The sequence below is a fragment of the Quercus lobata genome, chromosome 12, assembly GCF_001633185.2.
Source record: "Quercus lobata isolate SW786 chromosome 12, ValleyOak3.0 Primary Assembly, whole genome shotgun sequence".
Lineage (NCBI taxonomy): Eukaryota > Viridiplantae > Streptophyta > Magnoliopsida > Fagales > Fagaceae > Quercus > Quercus lobata.
The window spans coordinates 4715822-4741130 of record NC_044915.1 but is presented as its reverse complement, the minus strand read 5'-3'; the positions used below and the strand labels follow the sequence as shown (position 1 = coordinate 4741130).

At 33.7% G+C, this 25309-nt stretch overlaps 3 protein-coding genes across 3 annotated transcripts; 1 reads left to right on the top strand and 2 right to left on the bottom strand.

Annotated features, from left to right (window-relative positions):
- The first annotated feature begins 1255 nt into the window (after positions 1-1255).
- On the top strand, positions 1256-2752 carry LOC115971817. The gene is made up of 3 exons (XM_031091875.1): positions 1256-1858; positions 1957-2129; positions 2298-2752. The coding sequence occupies exons 1-3, from the start codon at positions 1316-1318 to the stop codon at positions 2422-2424; spliced, it is 843 nt and encodes a 280-aa protein (XP_030947735.1). The 5' UTR covers positions 1256-1315; the 3' UTR covers positions 2425-2752.
- Positions 2753-18449: 15697 nt separating this feature from the next.
- Positions 18450-20370, bottom strand: LOC115970116. The gene is made up of 2 exons (XM_031089788.1): positions 20258-20370; positions 18450-19335 (listed from the first exon to the last, which is right to left on the bottom strand). Exons 1-2 carry the CDS (start codon positions 20368-20370, stop codon positions 18450-18452), a joined length of 999 nt encoding a protein of 332 aa, XP_030945648.1.
- A 90-nt stretch (positions 20371-20460) lies between these two features.
- Positions 20461-21249, bottom strand: LOC115970115. Its single transcript, XM_031089787.1, has 2 exons — positions 20791-21249; positions 20461-20700 (listed from the first exon to the last, which is right to left on the bottom strand). The coding sequence occupies exons 1-2, from the start codon at positions 21247-21249 to the stop codon at positions 20461-20463; spliced, it is 699 nt and encodes a 232-aa protein (XP_030945647.1).
- Between the last annotated feature and the right edge of the window lie 4060 nt (positions 21250-25309).

Sequence of the window (25309 nt, the reverse complement as noted above, 5' to 3'; positions counted from 1 at the left end):
GATCAAATATTTTTGTCATTAATAAGCTTTGTATTGTGAAGCACACTGAATTGCTTTTACGCGTTCCCAATCCCATGGGCCATCTGGGGCAACAGATCCCGCCCATACACATACTACATTCTCAAATATTCATGCTAATAAATGAAGTGTTAATTATTTTAACAATGCAATCCATTAAGAGTAAGACAAAACCCTATAAAAAAAAAAAAACCCTTTCCTGAGGTGATTTATTTTTAAAGAGTTTCAATTTATGACATCCATTCCTAATGATAACTCTTTATCATCAGATCAAGATATCAATCAGTTTTTAGTATAGACGGAGATTGAACTCCAGATCTCTTATACAACCATAAGAGACTATACTAATTGAGCTATCTGGAACTCACCACAGGAGGTGAATTATTTGAACACACACATATATATAGGGTGGGTTAATTATATTTTGTTCCTTTAAATTATAGGATTAAATTTAATTCCCTCACTAAACTATAAAATTAAAAAATTAATTGTTTGATTGTTTGATAATAGGCAAAAAATGAATATTTGCATTTCTAATTTTTGTCTTTTTAAAAAATTTTAACGAGAAATTCAATAATTCACAAACTCAAAATAGGATAGATTCAATATTTGAACAATTCTCTATTTTAAAATTTTTCAATAAAAGTTTTAAAAGTGAAAGAAAATTTTAACAATAGGAGAAATATGGTGTATTACAAATCATTAATAAGAAATCTCATTTTATTTTAATAAGAAACTGTCATATCACTCATTAATTAAATAAAATGTGAAGAATCTGAAAATTAAAACTCATTACCACTTGCTACTAGAGATAAGTCAAATCTTTATTTAATTAGTTAATTTCATAATTTTTTTTTGAAAAATAAATACACACACAAAAGAAAGGAAAAAATATCCTAATACAAAGACACATTTCTAAAATAAAAATAAAAATTAGGTTAAAAAAGAGGTACATGGGACCCATATAGCCTCCACGTGGCATGATAAGGTAGTCTAATCACGCTCTGCTCGTGAATGTTCCCATTTTTCTTTACTTTTACTTCTGTACGCGCTTTTTCCCACAAAAAGCTCACCAACGCCGACCCCACTGGGCGTGCCTATTCCTTAGCAACGCTCACGTGCTCCCTCAACACGTGTCTCCATCTCTATCGTCCCACAAGTCAACATCGTCAGCACATCCAACGGTACGCGATCACCTATATATATATTTCTTAAACCTCAGCGTTTCAGCGAAAGTGAGCAAATTATTCAAAAGCCAAAAAAAGAAAAGGCGTTTAGTTTACAATTCAATTCAACAATGAAAGCTGTTCTGATCAGAACCGGTTCGGTCCCGTTACTATCGCCCGGTTCGCCCCGAGTCGCACTCTACCTGAACGACTCCATTTCCGGCGTATTCACCGGCGAGAAGAGCTCCGTCACTTCCCCGAAGGTTTCTCTCCATTTGGACACCAATGGCCGGAGAGACGGGGGGATGCGGAGGGCGTATTCGGAAACCGACATGATCCGATCCGAATCCGGGATATCCAGAATGAGCGGAGTCGGATCTCGATCATTTCCGTCCATAATACCCGAGGAAGAGTACGTATCGGATAGCGAACTCGGATCGCGGGGTTTGAAGACAAACGGCGCTGGAGTATGGCCGGAAATTGGAATTCCGGTGGAGGAGCTAGAGTTCTCTGACGGAGGAGGATTCGATAAAGGAAGGAAATCCGGTGGCGGAGATAACGGAATCGGAAACGACGAAGAGAAGAGCAAGATGGCAGCATATTATTTAGAAATGGTCAAGTCGAATCCTGGTGATTCACTTTTGCTTCGAAACTACGCTAAATTCCTGCACGAGGTACTTGCTTACTTCAAGAATATATATATATTGCTAATTATTAAATAAAAGAAAAAAAAAAAAAGGTGATTTAATTGTGATTGTGGAAATGAATTTAGGTGGTGAAAGATACAGTGAGAGCGGAAGAGTATTATGGAAGAGCTATATTAGCAAGTCCTGGAGATGGAGAATTATTGTCTCTGTACGGAAGGCTTATATGGGAGACACAGAGAGATGGAGATAGAGCCAAATCTTACTTCGATCAAGCCGTTTATGCCTCCCCCCATGACTGGTACGGTACTTACTTCTTGTTTTTGTTTGTATTAATTAGTTAGGTCTGTTTTTTATTCTTAAAATCAAATTTATGTCGATGGATCTAGTTAGGTTATTTTAGTTAAAAGAAAGTTTATCTCAATGAATCGTGACACTAATTTAAATTTTACTACTTTGAAACATGTAGCATGGTTTTGGGATCATATGCGCAGTTTATGTGGGAAGCGGAGGAGGAGGAGGAGGAGGATGAAAATGAAGAAAGCAAAGATATAAGTGGATCGTCGCAGTCACCGGCTGTGGTTGCTGGTTTTTGAGGATGTTTACCAGTGACCATGGTCGATAACATGATGCTGTTGACAAGGATTATAGCTGTGGAATACTCTGCTACTTTGCTACCACTAACATCAACTACCAAAAAAATATATATATAAGGAACTTGAATAATAATGAAATTATGTTGCATATAGTGTTATAGAATATAGTATGCGTGTACGAATCCAACTGGAAGCTCTTGTCTTTAGAAGGCAATAAGAAGAAGGTGGAAGAGAAGAGGGAGAGGTGTGTGTTGTTTTGTACAGTGTAATATTGTTCTAGATGAGGTCTGACCGACTTATCACTTTTATCCATTTTCGATTAGTCTAATTCGTCTGTTTGGATAACGTAAAAAAATAATTGTTAAATACGTAAATAGTATCATGAACCCAGTTTTAAAACTTGCGGTTCCTTAAACAATGCATGAGATCCAAACAAAACAGCTGAAAATTTCATTCTCAATGCTATCCAAACTCACACTTTTATTAATTTCGCCCACTTCCTTTAATTGCACAACTAGTTGAGTAGTAATTGTTCATTTGTTTGACTTTTTTATATGTCCCCGTGCAACGACTTGACTTTCTCTTTTGTGCAATAGGGCATGCGATGCATGAAATCCCCAAAACCAATATTGACTTGAGAAAATATTTGGGCGTTCCACTCTTTACAAAACAGAGGCCCCCGCAGGCGGCTTTACCAATTCCTAGTAGACGAAATTGCTCCGGTGTTAGGGCAATCCACACAGTAAATCTGCAAACAATTCCCAGTAATTGGATGGTTGTTGGGTGTTCCACTCTTTACAAAACGGAGGCTACCGCAGGCGGCTTTACCAACTCCTAGTAGACGAAATTGCTCCCGTGTTAGGGCAATCCACACACAGTAAATCTGCAAACAATTCCCAGTAATTGGATGGTTTTTTGGGGTCTTTTTGTAGTTTTGATTCGCTTTGTGTTTTGATAAGTTAGGGGATATATAGTTTCGAGTTCTTTTTAGGGTAATCGAGTTGAGTACTACTTATGTCAATAGATCACCTGTTAGTCATTATAATATAATGAGTGATATAAAAAATAATATATTAATGAGAATAATAATTTTCTCATGTGTAAATAGTTTTAAGCTGTATGAAATAAATTGGAGAAGATATGTTGGGTTATAACTTATAAGGCATGTGAAATTGAAATAATGAAATATATTAAGCAAGGCTACTAAATATAAATTTCTCAACGTCGGAGTTAATACACTTAGAATTTAATTTATGCCAATAGATGCAGTAAGAAACATCGTAAGAAGATGTGCAGGAAAATATATATAACGATCGAATTACTGAGTAAAAGTGTATTCTCATGTGTAGATAATTTAAATCATGAGACATTTACAAATAAATGTGAAATATGTTAGGCCAAGCAAGTGTATTTGGAGATATTTAACGAATATACTCGTCTATACCCAGGTTGATATATAGCATTAAATCAATGCAATAAATGTAATAAACAACATCATATAAAGATGTATAGAATTATATAAAGAGAGTAGAATTTAAATTTAAATCGATGGCGTCTACTCCATCATGATTGTTCTTTTCATCAAGTTAAGACACTAGTTAGTTTTTGCTATAAAAGAGATTTGAATCTCAAATATCTTATTTAACAGCAAAATAATTTACTAATTGAACTAAATATAACCCACTGTATAAAGAGAGTAAGGTATTTGAAACTTTTCTTAGTTACAAGAACTCATACTTCTCCCTTGGCCGAACCATATCATGAGGCATATGCAATAAATCAAGTTTTAAGAATTCATGATAGGAAGTATGAAGTCACAACAACTACAAAGCTTGCACATAAATCAAGTTTTTAAAAGAAGTGCTATTTCTGTGACAGTAAGAGCATTCCCATCAATAATTCTAAAAAATTTAGCATTTACCATCTCAAAACCCAGTTTTATAACATATAACACACCATTTTACAATACAACCTATATAAAAACTTCTATTTTTTTTTAATATTTCATTTAAATATTATTTATTTACTATTCTTTATTCGGTCTCTCCCTCTATCAAAACCCAAAAGCTGTCTCTCTCTCCCTCTATAGAAGACTAGAACCTTCTCCCTCTCTCTGATCTGTTCTCAAAATCGTGCATCATGTCTCTAATCTGCTCTCAAGCCCATGCTCCATGGCTGACCACCAAGCTCTGTCGGCCTAAAACACTTCTCACTCTCTCCATCGGCCTAAATCACTTCTCACACCTTCTGGGTATTTTGGAAACTCATTTTCTGGTATATTGGAAGCTGATTTTCTTGGTTTTGGAAGCTGTTTTTCTGTGTTCTTTTTTTTTTTTTTCTGGGTTTTGGAAGCTAGTTTTTTTGGGTATTTTGGAAGCTGATTTTCTGGGTTTTGAAAGTTGATTTTCTGGGTATTTTTAGTGAGGTTTTGGGTATTTTTTGGTGCTGATTTTTTGGTTTTGAGGTTGGGTTTCTGTGTGATTGCAGTGGGGTTCTTTCTAGGTTTTTTGGTTGGGTTTCTGTGTGATTGCAGCAGGGTTCTTTCTAGTATTTTCTGGGTATTTTCTAGATTGCAGTGGTGAAAGAGTTGGATGAGATGGTGAGAGGGAGACGAAGAAGCTTGGGTGAGATGGTGTGATAGAGGAGAAGTGTGTGTGAGAGAGAGAGAGAGAGAGAGAGAGAGAGAAATTAATAAAAAATGATAGCATTGTGCTATAGTGCGGTCTCAAAAATGAGAGCGCACTATAGCAGTATTGCAAAAATTTTAGCATATGCAATATTTGATGGAGCAAGTTTTTGGATCCACTCCAATAGGAAATTATATCCTATCTTATTTTGCCATCTCAAAAAGTCACTTTATCAATTATATAATACAATTTTACAATACTCCCAGCATCCCAACTTTTATTTTCCTATTCTACTCATTAAAATAATATTGCTACACAATAAAATAATATATCCCACAATTACCATCATTTACAATACCACACATTATTTATTCGTTCTCTCTCTTTCTTTCTATTCAAGAACCACAATCACCACCACCGCTACACTACACACACCTGACACCACCACCACCAGCAATCCATAATCTATCGTCAACACCCAAAAAAAAAAAAAAAAAAAAAACATAGCAACCCACGGTCAAACCCATTAAAAAAAAATCACTATCGGAGCCATCGAAGCTCCGATTCAAACCTCTGTTAAACCCATTCAAACCCATTGGAGCCATCACTAGCAAACCCACGCCACTGCACCTACTGCCCAAGTTGTTGCATGACCAGACCCACGTCGCTACATCCACTGACCACGCCGTTGCCCACCAAAATCACACCTATTGAAATCAACCCACCACCACCCACCGACCCAAAACCCACTCCCACACAGATCACAATCCACCTGACCCACACAACCCATGCGACCCAACACTAACCCATCGCAATCTCCATCGCTAACCACTGCGAAGCCACATAATCTTCACCCACAAACACAAAAAAAATTTTTGAAAACCGGATTGTTCAATTCGCCGCTGGATAGCTTGATTTTGTTGAAGCTCGAAGGAAGCGGATCCGCCGCTAGGAAGCTTGAAGGAAGTTGATTTTGTTGACCCACACAGAGACCCTCATGGAGAAGGAAAAATGAAAGAGAGAGAGAGTTGCCGGAGAAGGAAAAATGCGGAGACCCACCACCATTGATCTAGAAACCCACCACGCCGATCTCCAACTCAATTGCGCCACCATGCCGATCAGAGAGACGAGGAGGATGATGACTGCTTGCATTGTATTTCCATTGGGTTGATGAAAGTTTAGTGTAGAGTGAAGGTAATGAGAAGAATCAGAGAGCAAAAAGAAGAGAGAGCAGTAAGAAAAAGAGAAAATGAAGAGAGAAGAATTAGAGATAATATAATAATAATTTTTATTTATACAATGTTGCTATAGTACCATCCTACAAATAAGATGGTACTGTAGCAGTATTGTAAAATTTTTTACAATTGGCACATTTTGCAAGTCAGGTTGGAGCAACATTTGAAGGCTGTGATGGTAAAATATCTCAACATATACAATATACCATTTGGGCTGCGGATGCTCTAAATGCTAAAAAAAAAGCATCTTTTGGCATATGCAATCCTTAATGGGAATGCTCTAAGAGCATCCGCACTGGGAATTACAATTCTACTCTATTTTACCATCTCAAAAAGTCACTTTATCATTTATACCATACCATTTTACAATACCTCCAGCATCTCAAAACTTTATTATTTTACCGTTTTATTAAAATATTATTTTTAAGTCCAGAAGGCAAACATAAAAAACATTTTTTTTATTCGTCCTCTCTCATTTTTTTCATTCCTTCCTCTCTCTTTCCTGTCTCACTTCTTTGTTACTTATCTGGGTTTGATTGTGCTCCAGTCTGTGGCCCGGTTGTGGATTGTGGGTCGTGAATTCGTGATATGGGTTTTTGTTGGTTGTGATTCGGTGGGTTTTTGTTGGTCGTTGTGCTCCAGTGGGTTTCTGTTGGTTGTTGTGCTCCAGTGGTGGGTTTTTGTTGGTTGTGCTCCGATGGGTTTTTGTTGGTTATAGGGATCAGATTTGTGGGTTTGGCCGTGGGTTGTAGGTGTCACCGTTGGTTTGGCCATGGGTTGTGGGTGTCATTGTCGATGTGGCCATGGGCCATGGGTCGTGGTTGTGGTGCTGGGTTTTTTTGTTTGGGTTGCTGGGTAGCGATGGTGGTTCGATGTCCGGCTACGGCGGTGGTTCGATGTCTGGCTACGATAGTGATTCGGTGTCTAATCTGTGGTGCTAGGTTGGCTATGCTATAGGTTACGGTCTGGTGAAGCTTCAGCGATGGATAGACAGATGAGAGACAAAGATGAGAGAGACTGAGAAAAAATATTAATATTTTCTTTTGCAATTGTGCTACAGTGCAATTTTACATGTAGAATTGCACTGTAACACAATTGCAAAAAAATTTGCAATTGTTGGCTTTTACAATTCCAGATGAAAGGTTTTTGGGCTTGAAATGCCATATTTTTTTTACATTTGACATTTGCAATTCCCAGTGCTAATGCTCAACAAACTTTGACTTTGAGTATATTTTGCCACATTATTTGACCCACAATGTGGACAGATTTTAGGCGCACAGTTTGCAGCAGGTTAGAGCTTAATCCAAGCTTTAGGTGGAGTTTGGATAGCGTTTTTGAGCTTGCGTTGTGCGTTTGCATTTCTATCAGTGGGTTCCGTGCACTGTTCATAGGGCCCATAAGTACTATTTTCAGCAAAATTTTCATTAAAACTAGGTTTTACGGCATTATTTACACATTTAAAAATTATTTTGCCACAGTATTTTCAATTTTTAGTTTTCAACAACGAGCGGTATCCAAACAGACCCTTAGTTAGTTTGGATCTATATATACATTATGTATTGATTATTTGAGATTTTATGCAAGAAATTATTGAAGCACTCTCTCTTCTCTCTTCTCTCTATTTCTGCACTAATAAAACTCTTTTTTTTTTTTTCTTCTTGTTCTTGTATCACTGTAACTCTTAAGAGTTTCTAGAATTTGTTCAGTTCTCGCCCGGGAAGGTAGGTAGGCTGTTGCTATTTTTGTGTGGGCCTTAATGGGCCATTATCATCAATTTGATTTAGTGGTTTTGCGGCCCATATTGATGTGCCTTGAGATTATTTTCATAGGTCCCTTTTATCATCCACATGTGTTGGTTGCGATTGGGGGCTGTCGGCCTGATCCATTGACAAGGCTGACTCAACAACTTTGGGACCTTAGGCTAAAATTTTAATTGTGGTGATTTTTATATTTAAATATTAATCAAATAATATATATTGATTTTTTTATTTAAAATCTATTTTTCTTGCTTTTTGAGATGCAAAATTACTAATTAAGTTTTTGTATTTAAATTTCTCTAACATTTCTCTTTCAATTGATAATATAGTTAATCCACTTAATTTTTCTTGTGACATAAGACCTTAAATAAGATTTTGTTAATTTTAATTTTAATATAGTTAATCCACTTAATCTTTCTTTTTTAAATAAAAATTAATTTATTAAATAGTTCAATAAATTAGTGTCACTATAATAAAAATGAGTTGATATGATACACATCAAATTATTAATTGGTGTGATGATTTATAATAATTGATAAAGTAAGAAAACGTGTTGTCCTATGGGCTACTGGGTTGTGCAGCCTATGCAGCCTGTGTAGTGTGCAGTGCGCAGTGCGCAATTGTGCAGCCTGTGCTGCTGTGTAGTGTGCAACTATGCAAAAAACGTGTTGTCCAACCTAAATTTAATTTTGTTAGCTGAAGTTGGACTATTTTTGTTTTTTCCCTTTTTAATCTTCTACATTTTATGATACAATGAAGCCTTTTTAATGCATTTTATTGACCAATAAAAGTACTTAAAAAAAAATTTAATTAAAACATATAGATAAATATATTATATATAATTTTTTTTTATATACAAATGGGGGCCTTCTGTTATTTGGGGGCCTAAGGCGATTGCATCAATTGCATCACCTATTGAGCTGCCCTGTCTATTGATGAGGAAAATTTGTGATCCTTGGGCTTAATTTGGCGAGCCCAGCTATATATATATATGCTCTCTAATTCCTCCGATTTGTAAAGTACAAAGAAGCACCTTGTGCATGGCCTTAGCTTATAATTTTCCAAATCATTGTAGAAAGAAGAGAATGTTGAGTATTGGTCCTATTGGATACCGTAAGAACTTAATAGATTTTGACAATGGTAGCCACATTTTTATGAATGTTCAAGCCAAGTACACAATAAAGTTCATGCAATTTAATTGTAAGCATAGTCGAACATAAACCCTAGCTCTTAATAACAAATTTACAAGTAGATATAGAAAGAGAGGATTGATGGCCATACACGGTATAAATAATCATCATGCACTCCAAAAAACACCTTTCATCTTCTGCTTTGGGGGATTCACAACCTTCCGAGAACTTTCTAGTATTTTGTTTATGGTCTCCTTTGCACGGATACTTATCGTCTTTGAAGTTTGAAGCCTTATGTTCCTTATTTTCTAAGTTGCGCTTTCCCATTAGAGATGAACTTACTTTGTTGGCCAAGCAATGGAGATTTAGGACGTGTGATGGGGATCTGCAAGTCACCAATTAGCAATAATCACAATTATTGATCAACTATGAGCTCCAACCCAAAAAAAAAAAAAAAAAAAAAAAATTGAAACTAGTCACTAACCTGTAGCATGAAAAAGTTCAACAATTTATATATATATATATGAGAATTTGTGAAAAAAAATCTTGTCTGGTTTAATTAAAAATTATTAAGTGAATATCAAATCGAATTTCAACCGAATTTGTTTAGTATTAGTAATGCACTATCCAAAAGAAATTGAGTTCTAATTATTTTTTGAGAAACAAGTTCTAATTAGTTTAATCAAACATAATTGGTAACTCTATAAACCAAATAAAAATACATTATAATGATGATGCGAAGAAAATGTGAAATTTCAAAATTTTAAATGGCAACATTAAAAGAAGTTAACAAAGCAATAAAAAAAATTTACTCAAAAAAAAAAAAAAAAAGCAATAAAATTTTGCATGCACACACAGACACAAAAATATTAGATACTTTAATTTTCTTCGAAGTCAAATGTCCATGCAGCATGGATTCTAGTCATTATACAACAAATAGGTATTAATGTGATATATTTATTAGTATACGTAAATATCATTAATGGTTTCGCAATCAATATTGATCTTTGCTGTTTATTTACGGTGGCGGGTGAAATTTAAGTAGATTTGACTTATCTTCAGTACTTTTTTAATTGAATGTGTCCTTTTTGTTTTAAATATATAATGGCAAGTAGTAGTGGATTTTAGTCTCCATATTTTATTTAGTTAGTGGGTGACTTGTTAATCTCTCATTAAAACAAAAAGATTTTCCAGTTAAAAAAATACAGGAAGTAAGCCAAACCCAATTTGAGTAGTATTGCTTTTAAATGATTTTATCCCCTTCTTTAATTGTTACATTTAAAATTTAAAAAAAAAAAAAAAAAAAAAAAAAAAAAAAAAAAAACTACTTGGTACCTTCAGCAGAAATGTATTATATTCTGTAATTAAACTTTTACTTCTGAATGTTATTTATTTCTCCAACTAAATTGTCCACCAATAAAATTATATTTTGCTCTTTTCTTCATTATTATTATTATTTTTTCACTTGAAACCAAACAAAGTTATCATATATTTAGGGCATACAACTATACAAGAAATAGTTTTAACATGGTTTTAACATTAACAAAACCCGACTACTCAAATGGGAAACTCTCTCTCTCTCTCTCTGGGTAGAGTATTAAAAGTAACCTTAACTTAAAAAATATCCACAAAATTTGATTCTTAAACCTAGTTTTAGTCCGATTTAATGGCTAAGTTTAGAATCGCATTAGGACTCACCTCTATTCTTCCCCCAACACGTTTAGTTGCTGTTGCTTTAGGTATACCACTCATACTGGCATTAGTGGAATTCGCACGCCTCAGCTTAGAGGTTTCTCCAACACTAGCTGAAGATTGAACCTTGTGGTTGTGGGGCCTGTATCATTGGAAGATCCAATTTAAAGAAAGTTGTATATCCAATTGGGATTTGTCTAACTAATAACTATACTAAATACCCTTCTCAAAAAAATAAATAAATAAATAACTATACTAAATAATTAAGGTCAACAGAGAATTAAGTTAATTTACTTATATTTTTGTGTCAACTGTTCTAAATTAGCTTTTAAATTTAATGTGTTTGGATTAATTTTTTAAAGCATATTGTAAGGACCCAAAAATTGGTAGCCCAAACCCACTTAGAATAATGGGTTGTGCCTTTCAAATATGGCCCAAACCAATAAAATTTGTAAGAAGAGAGAAAGAACAAAAATAATGGGCTCTGCCCGAGGACAACTACAAGGAGGAATCAAGTTTATATTTAGGAATAAATGAGTATTAGGTTCTACATAGCTGCTCCCAAGGAAACTAAATTTGCATAAAAAAGTAGAACTATTCACTCTCTTCTCCCAATGCTCTTCCTTCTATTTCTTTTCTCTTTTTTTTTTTATCCCCTTTTCAATGTTCTCTCCTTTCCTTATATACCTCTACCTCCATCACATCTTTACTATTCATTTCTACCTAATTTCCCTCCTTTTTTGACATTTGTTACCTTTCACATCTGAAGAAGATGGTGAAAGAAATTTGCTTAGTTATGGCCTATACTATTCAGGTCACTTCCTTATTAATACGGTTGATAAAGTTGTTGTCTATTATTTTAATGCGGATGCAACAGGCTACACTAAGCCAAAAGCTTCTCTACTGCCTATTGACTTCCATTCTCTTCAGATCCTAACTCCCACTTAGAATATCAAAGAGTACCATAATTCATTTCTTCTCCTCCTCGGGCGGCTTCCCCACTTGGGCCCGTGGCTTGCAGCATTACCATGTTGAAGCTGCGACCTTTCGACTTCATCCTCGGTCCTTGAGTCAATGCTACAACCTTTCAACTTCATCCTTGGTCCTCAGGCACCCACACATTAATTTATTTGCTTATATACAGTTTTTTAAAATCTAACAATAATTGTTTTAACAGTATTTCTATTTTTGTCTACTTTCTTTGAATCATCAAATAATAATTTAAAAAATATATATCCAAATGCATACCCATTTAAAATTAATCAAATAATCTTATAGTTTCAAAACTTAATTATTATTAATTAACTCAAGCACAAACTTATTTCTTAACATATCTTCGTTTTTTTCCATTTAAAAAAAAAAAAAAAAAGTCTTCATTTTTCAGTAGCCAACTTGTTACTGTGAAATCAAAGGATTAATTCATTATTATTTTTTATGGAGACCATCGAATTAATTCATTAATTCATTTTTATGTTGACAAAATGATTTTAAGTGATCAAATTGCTTTTCCAATTCCTATAAATTTTTTCCCAATTTATTATTATTATTATTTTAAAAACCACACACATATATATACCCATTGGCGGAGATATAAAATTTTCTCAAGGAGGGCCAAGCGAAATGTAACAATTAGTATATAATTATAATTGAAATCAAAATTAATTTGCCTCCTTTGACCAATTAGTAGATTTTTTTCTTCTTCATTGTTGTAATTATCAAATTGTAATAATAAAAAATTTGTAAAAACATTTTTCCTCTCTTTATTATTCTAATATTTTCTAATGAAATTGTTATGGAAAGTACTTGTGATTTGAAGTGACAGTGGAGAGTTTGGGTTGTGAATCCTTTTTTTTTTTTTTGACAGAGGTTGTGAATCCTTGAAATCAATTGAATCCCGTTTTTCTTTTGTCCTTCTCAAACCAATTGCTGTAGAAAAATCCATTGAATAATTTGAATCTCGTCTGTCCCTAGACATCCTTTTTTTAGTTGCCAAACGAAATGGTTGAGGGACTGTGTGCTTTGCCTTGTGTTCTTGTTCTGAACCTTCTTTTGATGATTTCTTTGATGTATATGTTTTGTTCTCTCTAACTTTTTCAGCTTGAGACTCAACCTTAATTTCATCTCTTCCTTCCTCTGTATCCTCCAGCAGTTGGTTCTCTTCGAGGCCGGCTCAATAGGTGATGCAATTGATGCAATAACCTAAGACCCCCAAATAAAAGAATTGTAAAAAAAAAAAATTATATATGTAATATATTTATCTATATATTTTAATTAAAAAATTTTAAGTACTTATATTGGTCAATAAAGTGCATTAAAAAGGTTGCATTGTATCCTAAAATGCAGAAGATTAAAAAGGGAAAAAAAAAATAGTCCAACTTCTACTAACAAAATTAAATTTAGGCTGGACAGCACGTTTTCTGCACAGTTGCGCACTGCATAGTAACACAAGCTGCACAGTTGTGCACTGCACACTGCACAAGCTGCATAGGTTGCACAGCCCAGTGGCCCATAGGACAACACGTTTTCTTACTTTATCAATTATTATAAATTATCATACCAATTAATAATTTAATGTGTATCATATCAACTCATTTGTATTATAGTGACACTAATTTATTGAACCATGTAATAAATTAATTTTTATTTGAAAAACAAAGATTAAGTGGATTAGCTATATTATCAATTGAAAACGAAATGTTAAAGGAACTTAAATATAAAAACTTAATTGGTAATTTTGCATCTCAAAAAGTAAGAAAAATAGATTTTGAATAAAAAAATTCAATATATATTATTTGATTAATATTTAAATATAAAAAAAGACCACACTTAAAATTTTCGCCTAAAGCCTCCAAAGTTGTTGAGCTAGCCCTGGTTCTCTTTAAGAATTGGAATGTCTTTTTCCTCTTGATCAGCTTCGACTTGTTTATCAGGCTTTTCTTCTTGTTGGTGACTTTGTTTAATATCTCTTTTCTCTTCCATGTTAGGGAATTGTTGAACTAACAGAGAAGCAAGGCTATACACATTATATATACACGATAAAAATTAGGTATAGGATAATAGTAACATGCAAAGCATGTCATAATTAATTATAGGGTATTATAAATAAATCAATTATAAGGTAAATTGGATTTTTAGTCCCTCAATTACAGGTTCTATTTGATTTTGATCCTAAAATTATTAAAAATGAACAATTTGGTCTCTTGATCTATTTTTATATTTATATGGCTAACATCTCAAGATATCCAATTTTTTATAAAGTTCTGTCTTGTTTCTAAAAAAAAAAAATCAAACCAACCCCATATTTAAGGGATTAAAATCGAACATATTGCCAATTACAATGATGAAATTATTTTCCTTTTGAAATTTCACAAACCAAATATGACATTTTTTTTTTTTAATTTGAAGTACTAAAATTGAACTTATCCTAAATCTTAGGGACAAAAAAAAATGCAACTTACCCTTAATTATAAGACAGTAAGATGAATTCTTTTTTTTTTTTTTTGAGAAACCAGTAAGATGAATTCAGATGTTCATTTAGGCATGATCATATATCATAAATCATATAGTTGTGAATTAATAGATTGAATCTAGGTATGACAAGATGGGTAAACCATTATTTTGAACTTAACCTGGCCCTATATGTATAGAGAAAGTTTAAATAGCCAGATATAAATAACTTCAAATAAAGCTGTTAGGAACTTTTAAATTCAATGTAGTGCCTCTATATGCGGCACAATTGAACATCAAGTACTGAAAATTAAGACTGTGACATAGAAATGGACGAGGAAACTAACCTTGGGTTTACTCTCCTTCTCTTGAAATAAAATGCTTAATTTGTACTGAATGAATTCCAAACTAAATATTAGTTCTGGGGAATCTAGTAAGCTAATAGTAAAAGTATTAAAGATCATGTAGTTATCATTGAATAAAATCAAAAAATATATATATTAATTAGTAGGTCATGCCTATTCGTGTTCTAAAATTGGTGCATGCAAGTGGCAGCAGCTGCAAGTATTTGGAGATGTATTCTCTCTCTCTCTCTCTCTATATATATATATATATAAGATAAAACTTAGGTACAATACCTTAGGTGCTGTTCTTTAGATTCTTCTTTTAAGATTCAATCATGTGGTTACTTAACTAAAAAATACACTTCTATCGATCCCATGAGAAAAAATTCACATGGCAGTATTTTAAAAGAGAAACCTAAGAAATAACACATAAGTACTGTATCTAAGTCTTACTCATACATACATACATACATGTATATATATATATATATATATATATTCCACTGTAAGTGTTTTTAGGCCGGCAATTTTAATTTCAACTCACCCATCTTACTTGTCCAATACGTACAGTTCATAAGAGAATGAGAGTGATAACCTCAAATGGGAGTACTGGCCCTTTAATTTCTTCTCTAATTCATTTAAGAAGGGAAAGGTAACACTTTAGCTATTCGAGTCGCTGATAATTGTAACGATTAATTTAGATGTTAATTCGAACCAACTTAACTGTTTGGCATTTTCTGCCTGGCTACAGTCCCCATTATTTTCAATGGATAAATTAGCTCCCTCTTGCAGTCCTGCAATGCTATTGTAGAATTTATAACTGTATATTTCTTTTGTCTGAATACTTCTCAGATTCTTGAAACATAACCTTTGGGTATCTCTGTTAATGTTTTTAACATTTCTAATTTTGATTCCAAAGTTTTGGTCACGTATCGTATTCTATTCACTCCTTTTTTTTCCAACTATGAAGGTAACTTTAACTTAGTAAAATAGTTACAACATGAAAGAAGATATTTGAATCTTGAATGTTTGTGGAAAACATAAGAAAGTGTCAATTAGTTGAGTTACAAAACTCATAATACAATTATTATGTTATCTATACTATATGTGGCTGCGGTACACCATTCAAGTACAGGAAAAAAAAAACCTCTTCGTAGGCTACCTTATTTGAGCCAACTATGTCCTTCACCGCTCTACTACATTCACAAGGCATAATTGGTCATTTTCAAGTGAGTCATTGTTTGGTTAAAAATGCTAATGTGATATTTCAACGGTTTTGCATGGATCAATTTTATAAAATGCAATCATTAAGAACAGATGTCATAGGTTAAAATTATCTCTAAAAAAAATTATACCTTAATTAGGCACTAACCCATGCATTGCATGGAATAGTTAAATAAAAATTACATATATTTATTTTGCTTGAAGGTGATCAAAAATACAATGCTCACCTCACAATGTCACTTGAGAATAATTAAACTTTGATCATATATATATATATATATATATATATGTGTGTGTGTGTGTGTATAGAAAATTTATTTTAAGTTTATTTAATTATATATAATATTAAAATCCATGTGCCAAAATTTGACTAGATTAATAAATACACATGGGATGTTGGCGTGACACTTAACGGACACATCAACAAAAATAGATGAAGGGGTAACGATCCAAGCAACATATAACTTATAAATAGTAAAATTTAAATTCTAAAAATATAAAATCTAAATACTCTAAATTTTAGAGGTGTAATTTGTAGTTTATACCGTTAAGGATCATTCCTGTTTACAAAACATGTCTTGCAATCATATTTAATACGCCCGTCAATTGAGCTCGTCATGTTGATATGTAGTTAGGCGCTGAAAGGCCTCTTTCACCAATGAAAAGATCTACAACCTTGGTAGCTCGATGTCACTGATCTGTAAATTTGGACTTTTTTAGGTCTGATTCATAGTCCTTTGACAAAAGGGCCATGAACAGAGCTTAACTCATTTGAATTATCGTCTAAAAAAACAAAAAAAATTCCTTTCAATCACATATTTCATATATTTCTTATACGTTACTTTAAGGTTTTATTTTATCATTTAGGTCAATTTAAAAAATAATAATAAAAACAATTAGGTAAAGGTTTTTTTTTTTGTTTTTTTAGAGAAATTGGCCAAAGGTTAACCCTAATAATTACTATAAATAGGCACTATTTTATTATTAAAAATTACTTTATTTTTCCCATGTGAAGTAATGACACTATTTCCGAAGTATTTCCTGATCATAATTATAGCCATTATTTCATTTTATTTTTATTTTTTAAATATTATTTTAGATTGTATATATACTTATCTTTGGAACTGTAAGGACTCGATTTTGCGACGAACCTAAACAGTATTGGGTTCGTACGTAAAAAGGCCCAAACAATATCATTTGTAGAGCGTGGGTTTGAAAGGTTAGGCTTTGGTCACCAGACGGTGGGTTTTTCGTGATGTTCCCACATGGTTAAGTTTTCTTCACCCCTGGAGTCTTTCTCCTGGAGGTGGGCTAGGAGGCTCCGGTTTCTGGCCATTTTTCCCAGCCCCTTCCCTAGGTCACTTATTTTCCCTTTTATACTGGCCTGTGTTCGCTGTCCTTCGTCCACGTGTAGGGTCAAACTTTCCAAGACTGATACTTGTCCCATCAGCTCATACCCAAAGTCGTTGGGGGTGGTTGTAAAAGCCAAAGAATGCGGCTCTGTCAGGTGCAGAGCATTGAATGGCAGTGAAGGCAGCTTTCCCCGGATATTTTAGATTTTTCTTCCTAGTTTTAATCCTATACCGTTTTTACCCCTCTTTCTGGTGGGACTTTGGGTCTGCCGAGGACTGAACTGTTCTCGGCTGAATCCCAAGGCTATCCTGCCGAGTTTGGGCCATAGCCTTCCTCGGCTTGGGCCTCTGGCCTCCTCACGGGTAAATGGGCCGGCCCATAAATTATTTGGGCCCCACAGGAACAATATTTCATCATCTTCCAATCATACGTAACAGTGTAACACTGTTACATGACTCCCTTAGAGCATCCACAGCAGTGGAACTAAAAAATTAGTTTTTTAGCTCCACCAAAAATTACTTTATTTATTTTACCTACATACATGCTGCAACAGTAGATCTATTTTAGCTTTTAACACCATAAAATAATATAAACATCACAATAAAATAATATATCCATTACAATAAAATAATATATCCACTACAATAAAATAATATATCCTATACAATAAACAACAATCACAACCACCTTCAACTGCCACCGCCGTTGCCACCACCGCCACCGCATGATAGCAAATAATCGTCTAGTGTTAACAAGTGATTTTTTCAACCCCAAATTATACTCATACATTTTTTTTTTACTAAAACAATTTCTCAATTATCATGATAGTCTATTATCATTTCAATTGTCCGGAAGCAACCTTGGAACAATGTGAACTATGAAATGAAGGAATTTTATAAGAAAACATATAAAATAGAACACATATTATAGTAAGAACAATGTAGTCCATAGATTTGCTCACATACATAACTCAAACTAAATTACAATAAAACTCACACACTCGCACAAGTTCCTATGACTCATGCTTCTCAACATATAAAAAAGAAAGTTCCTACGACTCGCCTTGCAATTGCCATAAATGTTCAATAAGGTCCGACTGGAGTTAAAAATGAATTTCTCGGTCTCTAATGCGTCTGTGCCTCTCAATGTATGACAAAAATTCATCACTTTGTTCACGTAACATTTACAAATGAGGATTATCCACTCAATCATTTTGTCAATAATCCAAATCTATCACTTCATTATCATCCCGCTCATCTTCAACAATCATGTTATGGAGAATTATGCACGCTTTCATGATCTTTTTGAGTGTTTCAAGATGAAAATATCGTGCAGGTCCACGGACAATTGCGAAACCTGCTTGAAGCACTCCAAATACACGCTCAACATCCTTCCTATATGCCTCTTGGGCTGCTGCAAATAATTTATACTTCTGTCCTTGTGGAGATGAGATTGTTTTCACAAATGTTGCCCATTTTGGATATATGCCATCAGCAAGGTAATATCTCATAGTGTAGTCATGACCATTAATTGAGTAATGTATTGTAGGAGCACGTTCTTCAGCAAGTTCATTAAATACATGAGATCGTTCTAACACATTAATGTCATTATTTGACCCAGGTAATCCAAAAAATGCATGCCATATCCAAAGATCATATGATGCTACTGCCTCTAAAATAATAGTAGGCTCATAAATATGACCACAATATTGACCTTTCCATGCAGATGGACAATTTTTCCACTTCCAATGCATGTAATCAATTGAACCTAACATACCTGGAAAATCTCGACGTTCGTCGTGAGCTAACAGTCTAGCAATGTCTTTTTTGTTTGGCTTTCTCAAGTATTCTTCAGAGAAAATATCAATTACCGCAGTAACAAATTTGTTCAAACTTTCTAATGCTGTAGTTTCTCCAATCCGCACATATTCATTTATCAAATCACCCGATACTCCATACGCAAGCATTCTAAGTGCAGCTATCTTTTGTAATGAAGATAAACCAAGTTTGTTAGCACTATTTCTTTTTTGGACAAAGTAAGAGTCATGAGCTTCTACTTGAGATTGAATACGGAGAAAAAGAGAACGCTTCATCCAAAATCTCCTACGAAATAAAGCAGGTGGATATATTGGTGTGGGAGCAAAAAAAAAAAAAAAAAGCCTCTTATAGCCTACCAAATGATTACGTTGGATAGAACGACGACGACGTTTAGGTTGTGATGTTTCCATAACAAGTTCTTCGATTATCTCATCTTCATCTGAGTCATCAAGAAGGAACTTGCGAAACAAATAGTGATTCATGGATGCAACTTTCAAGACAATTGGAAATCAATTATTACTATAGATGCAAAATTAAAATCAAGTGACATAAGCCACAACAAAATGAATATAACCAATTCACGCACAAGTCACAACACAAACACATACATCTAAAAAAAAAAAAACTTGGAAATACTATGAATGCTCATTGTTCATAGATTTATTCTAAGACCTATCATCTCAAAACCAAGCATATGATACTAGGAATGTTCAATGAATAGAAATAATTGGATGAAAGACACTCATAGTGGCTGTAACAGCAAGATATATAATAGGCACTCATAGTGGCTGTAATACTCATAGTGGATCAAATAATAGTTTCGTTGGATCAAAGAATTATATCAATGCCTATCACAAGACCAAATGGAACTTAACAAAAGATAAAAAAGATTACACTTCAAAGTCTTTGTTAGATTGCACTTCAAGTCACAACACAAATACATACATCTAGTTTAAGATAATTCATCAGGTGACATAAGCCACTACAAAATACATAAATACATACATCTAGTTTAAGATAATTCATCAAGTGACATAAGCCACTACAAAATACATAAAACCCTAAGCTACATCCAAAATACAATTAAACCCATTAATTACGTGATCTTCGTTTTGCCATGATTTCCTCTTGGAGTTGTTCATAAAAAGCTTTTTATGTTCCGGTTAAGCCACTTGTATCTATCATCATGATTCTCTCTTCCTCTAACCTTTCTTCCCGCTCAAATTTTTTCTTCTCAATCATCATTCTTTCCTTATCAATCTTAAGTTTTTCTTTCCTACTTTCCTTTTCAATTGCAAGTTTTTCCCTCTCAAAAGACATTTTTTCCTCTTCCAACCGAGTTACATCCTCAATCAATTTCAATTTTTTGTTCAAATATTCCCCTACATCTTTTCCGGTGGCTTTGTACTTTCAGATGGCCTTTTTGGGGTTCCTACCAATAGGACTCTCAAAATTGGATGTGTCACCAAGTCCTGACCCACAATCCCCTTCACTAATAGATATTGACTCCAAAGTTGGAGGCACGGATGATCTCGATCTAGCATTGTTAGGATCAGCAAACTTTGGTTGATCCTTTAACATGAGCCAACAAAGGTCAAGAAGAAAGGGTTTCTTGTGCTTCTCTAAATACAAAGCTTTCGCATTGGTAATCTAAAAAAAATTAAAACAAATATAACATGATTAATATCTTCAAACTATTGGTGAATTGACATGTTAACACTATTGTAATATAATTTATACCTTATCTTCTTCGGTTATACCACTTTGATGAAGTGCGTTAATTTGAGCCATACACCCAGCAAACTTATTTGTCTTTTCACTAATCGTTCCCCAACGACTTAGCAAGGAGATAACAGTACGTGCGGTACCAGATATATTGTACTGCATGAAATATTCCCAAACTTTTTGACAAAAGGTATTTTGTGTTTGTTCATTACTGTTTATGGCATCAACACTAGTATTGAGCCATGCTGCCACTAAGAGTTTATCTTCCTTTGTAATAAAGTTAGAGCCCCGTTTTCCTTTTGTAGAAAAGGCATTTTCAACTTGTAGTGGAGGTGGAGGTGGAGAATCAGAAACTGACACAGGAGTATTTTGAGACGTTCCCAAAAATTGTGAGTCAATTTCTATATCCCCATTCATGATACCCGTGATAAATGTTAGGTCTTTACGTAACTCTGTGTCCCTACGTGACTCCATAAAATTAGAAAAAATATATATAAACTTCCCTGCACACAAAAAATTCTCAAACTAACATTTATATCAACACAACAAATTACAGAGACATTTATAGACATTTACAGTAAACAAATTACACAACAAACTTACATTTATATTACAATTATAGACATTTATATTACATTTATAGATAAATTACAGAGACATTTATAGGCATTTATATTACAAATTACAGAGACAAATTACACAACAAACTTACATTTACAGAGACATTTATATCAACACAACAAATGTAAACTACCCTGCACACGTAACTATGTGGTTTTGTGCAACACAACAAATCACAGTGACAACAAAACATGTAAACTTTCTTGCACAAATTACAGAGACCACAGAAACCACACAACAAATTCCTGCAAACAGAAAATTCCCAATACGTTCCTCCATTCAGATATTATACCCAGCAAAAACAGCAAAAAAATAACACCATTTGCCCAAAACAACAGAGCAACAACACCATTTTTCACCACAAAATAACACTAAACCCAGAAAAATTAAGCCAAAAAAATGAAAAAATTCACTACAAAAGAAGAGAGAGCACTGAGCTGAAGTGGATCAGTTGGGATGGCGCGGGCTAAGGCGTGTACTAGGACGGCGTGGGCTGGGACGGCGACAACGTGGGACGGCGACGGCGTGGGCTGGGAGATGAGAGAGATGAGAGCTTGGAGAGGAGAGATATGAGAGCTTGAGAGATGAGAGAGATGAGAGCTTGACAGATGGCGTGGACGGCGACGGAGTGGGCTGGGCTGGGACAGCGACGGCGTGGAGAGCTTGATGAGTGAGATGAGAGCTTGATGAGTGAGAGAGATGAGAGCTCGAGAGAATTGAGATGAGAGCTCTTGAGAGAACTGAGATGATGGAACGAAGATAGAATAAAAGAATGAAGAAAAATGAAGTGAGTTTTATTATTTTAATAGGAGTTGGATTAAAATTTTTTTTTTTTTTTTAGATGTGTGCTACAGTGCATATCTATCTATAGATGTGCACTGTAGCAAATCAACTAAAAATTTTAGCTTTGCCTCCACTGCTGCAAGCATTTTTTGGTATATTGGTGGAGCTAAAATAGCATTATAGCTTTTTAGCTCCACTGTTGCAAATGCTCTTACATCTTCTAAGTTTGGGGCTTAGTATATTTATAAATAAAAAAATGGGACACGCATGTTGCCGTGTCCCAAGCATATGTCGTGTCATTTTAGGCCTTATTTTTTGTAGTAGCACAACAAGCAATTTGATGGTCCGTGCTTTCCTTCTTTCAATTGGATATTGTACTAGTGCATATGCCTATCCTTTAATAAGATTCTAACTATCAAATATCAAAAACTAGAATGTACATTATGTAAGATTGTCTCCTTTATACACTGCATTAGGTTCACATATAGCTTTTGCTACTAATGAACGATCCTAAGAATAGCCTCAAGTCCTCAACACAAAAGCCGAACCCCTTCTGCATAACTGATGCATACAGTATACAACACAATCAATAAGGACAAGTCAATATTGCAACTGGTCTATGTATCTTATTCTCTATTTGCATCAAGAAGACATTCGTGAAACCTCATGCATGCTTGTTGCTTTCAAATTAGACCGATAATCCCCAGGGTATATAGTCACCTCTAAATTTCATTGAAACCAGTAGTTTTTTGACCCGTATTCAAGCACTCCTAAAACAGCAATTATGAATCCAAATAAAACACTTGTTGCTTCAAATGAGCTCATATAAACCTTCAGAATTTTGTAGTCACCTCTAAATTCCAACCAAATTAATTATATGACCTTAGTTCAAGCATGTCTTTGAACAACAGATATGGAACCAATATAGAATTGACAAGTAGAATAATAATATTTATTATCTAAAAAAAACAATTTCACAGTTAATAATAGAAATTTAGACGCTTCAGTGGTATTTACAGCCAAACCAAAACATATGATTATGCACAGGTTTCTTTGCACATAAAACTTTAAAAAAAAAAAAAACATATGATTATGCACAGGTTTCTTTGCACATAAAACTTAAAAAATAAATAAATAAAAAACCCAAATGGTAGTCATATGGTTTATCTCAAACAAAGAGATTCTAGACAATTTATTTCTTTATTTGAAATGGAGAGGAATATCCTCGATCAAGCTGCAAAACAATAGAAGGCTAGTCCCGAATCGGCATCATATCCATTTCTTTGATAAGGAATGAATCCACTATATCAGGCTATCAGCCCACAAGCAAATGTCTCCTGCAGTAGTCTTTTGCTTAATGGTTTGAAATGTAATGAAATTAACCCCACGCTTTGCCCTTCCATTCGGACAATGATAAAAATTCCAAAAGCTGTTTTCATTAGATTTAATTAAAAGTGGATTTCAATTAACTCAACTAGTAAAGTCTCTAATTGTTAGATAAGAGATTTAGGGTTCAATCTTCGCCTTTACTAAAGACTGATTGATGTCTTAGTCAGATAACAAAGAGCACAATTATCAGAAATAGCCATAAGTTGAAACTCTATCAAAAAAAAAAAATTAATTAAAAAAAATCTAAAAAATGGGTTCTAGTTAACTCAACTGGTAAAGTCTCTGATGGTTGAATAAAAAATTTGGGGTTCAATCCCTACCTATAGCAAAAACTAATTGATGTCATGATCTGATTATAAAAGAACTATCATCAGGAACAAACACCATAAGTTGAAACTCTCTTTAAAAAAAAACTGAAAAGAAAAATAATTGCCACACATTTGAGGTGAAGAAATTGAATGGAAGACAAAATTAAGGGGAGAGAGAGAGAGAGAGATATGGACATTTGAAGTGAAGAAACTATAAATGAACAAAACTTGCCATACTTTTTTCGTTACAAACCTAAATGGGTCCGACTTACCTCCTATTAATTTTAAGGGTTTGGTTTACCTCCATTACATTTTTAACTGGAATCTTCTTTTATTTTAATTAGAAACTACCACATCATCCACTTATTAAATAAAATGTGAAGATTAATACTTACCACCACACCATTAAAATAAAATGAGATGTCCACTTGAAAAAATACTAGAGGTAAGCTAAATCCTTTAATAAGTCATGTGACTTACTTAAAAAATACATGTGCATTTTTTAACCGCCACATAGTCTATTATATAAAAATCTAACTCTTTGTTATACAAGTTGTGGGGACAATTTTTGCCTAGACCAAGTGTTGCACTTGTAGTCATTTTTGACTTGGAGAGTCCCACATTGGAAGGAAAGCCTTCCTCTTCATGCCATGTAAGGGATGACCAATGGTGATAACCAAACTAGTGGTACTCTATCACCATTTGTCATCCCTTACATGGCATGAAGAGGAAGGCTGTCCTTCCAATGTGGGACTCTCCAAGCCAAAAATGACTACAAGTGCAACACTTGGTCTAGGCAAAAATTGTTCCCACACAAGTTATGTGTAACAAATTGTTAACATTATTAAAAATATAAACACTTATTAATATTATCAAAGGTAAACACATTACACATAATTAATAGGCAATTTTTTATACTTTTTTATAATTTTAAAATTATTATTCAAATTATTTATGACCTGACCGATTCGACTATTGGTTCGACCATAGAACCAATAACCATGCTCTTTTCAGTTCATTGACTAGTTTGATTTTTTTTTTTAGCCATAAGTATATTAGACCAAAAATGTGATAAAATAAAATGAAAATTGTAGAGGCATTATTAAAACAATTGAAGACTAAATGGTATAACAAAACAGAAATCAAATTTGGAGATACATTTTCACATTTTGCACAAAAACAATTATATATATATATATATATATCACTTAACATATATCTGGTAGAATTAGTTTTTTTTTTTTTTTTTACTGGGAATAGAATTAGGACTCAATTTATTTGATTATCGTCTATAGATATATCATATATGTATATTAAAAAAAATTAGAGTGGGCCAAGTATTACCTTTTCTAAATATTCTTATAAATATAAATGAAAAAATTGTTGATGCAGGGTTGAGAAGACTTGGACAACTCAACCTGATGATGTGCTGC

Bases quoted from the DNA above. Each gene is read 5' to 3' on its own strand.
- LOC115971817 (XM_031091875.1), top strand. From the start codon at position 1,316: ATGAAAGCTGTTCTGATCAGAACCGGTTCGGTCCCGTTACTATCGCCC. The intron at 1,859-1,956 runs GTACTTGCTTAC...AAATGAATTTAG, and splicing joins ACGCTAAATTCCTGCACGAG to GTGGTGAAAGATACAGTGAG. The intron at 2,130-2,297 runs GTACGGTACTTA...TGAAACATGTAG, and splicing joins TATGCCTCCCCCCATGACTG to CATGGTTTTGGGATCATATG.
- LOC115970116 (XM_031089788.1), bottom strand. From the start codon at position 20,370: ATGTCTTTTGAGAGGGAAAAACTTGCAATTGAAAAGGAAAGTAGGAAA. The intron at 19,336-20,257 runs GTTAGAGGAAGA...TTTATTTCGTAG, and splicing joins AAATTTGAGCGGGAAGAAAG to GAGATTTTGGATGAAGCGTT.
- LOC115970115 (XM_031089787.1), bottom strand. From the start codon at position 21,249: ATGGAGTCACGTAGGGACACAGAGTTACGTAAAGACCTAACATTTATC. The intron at 20,701-20,790 runs GTATAAATTATA...AATTTTTTTTAG, and splicing joins GTATAACCGAAGAAGATAAG to ATTACCAATGCGAAAGCTTT.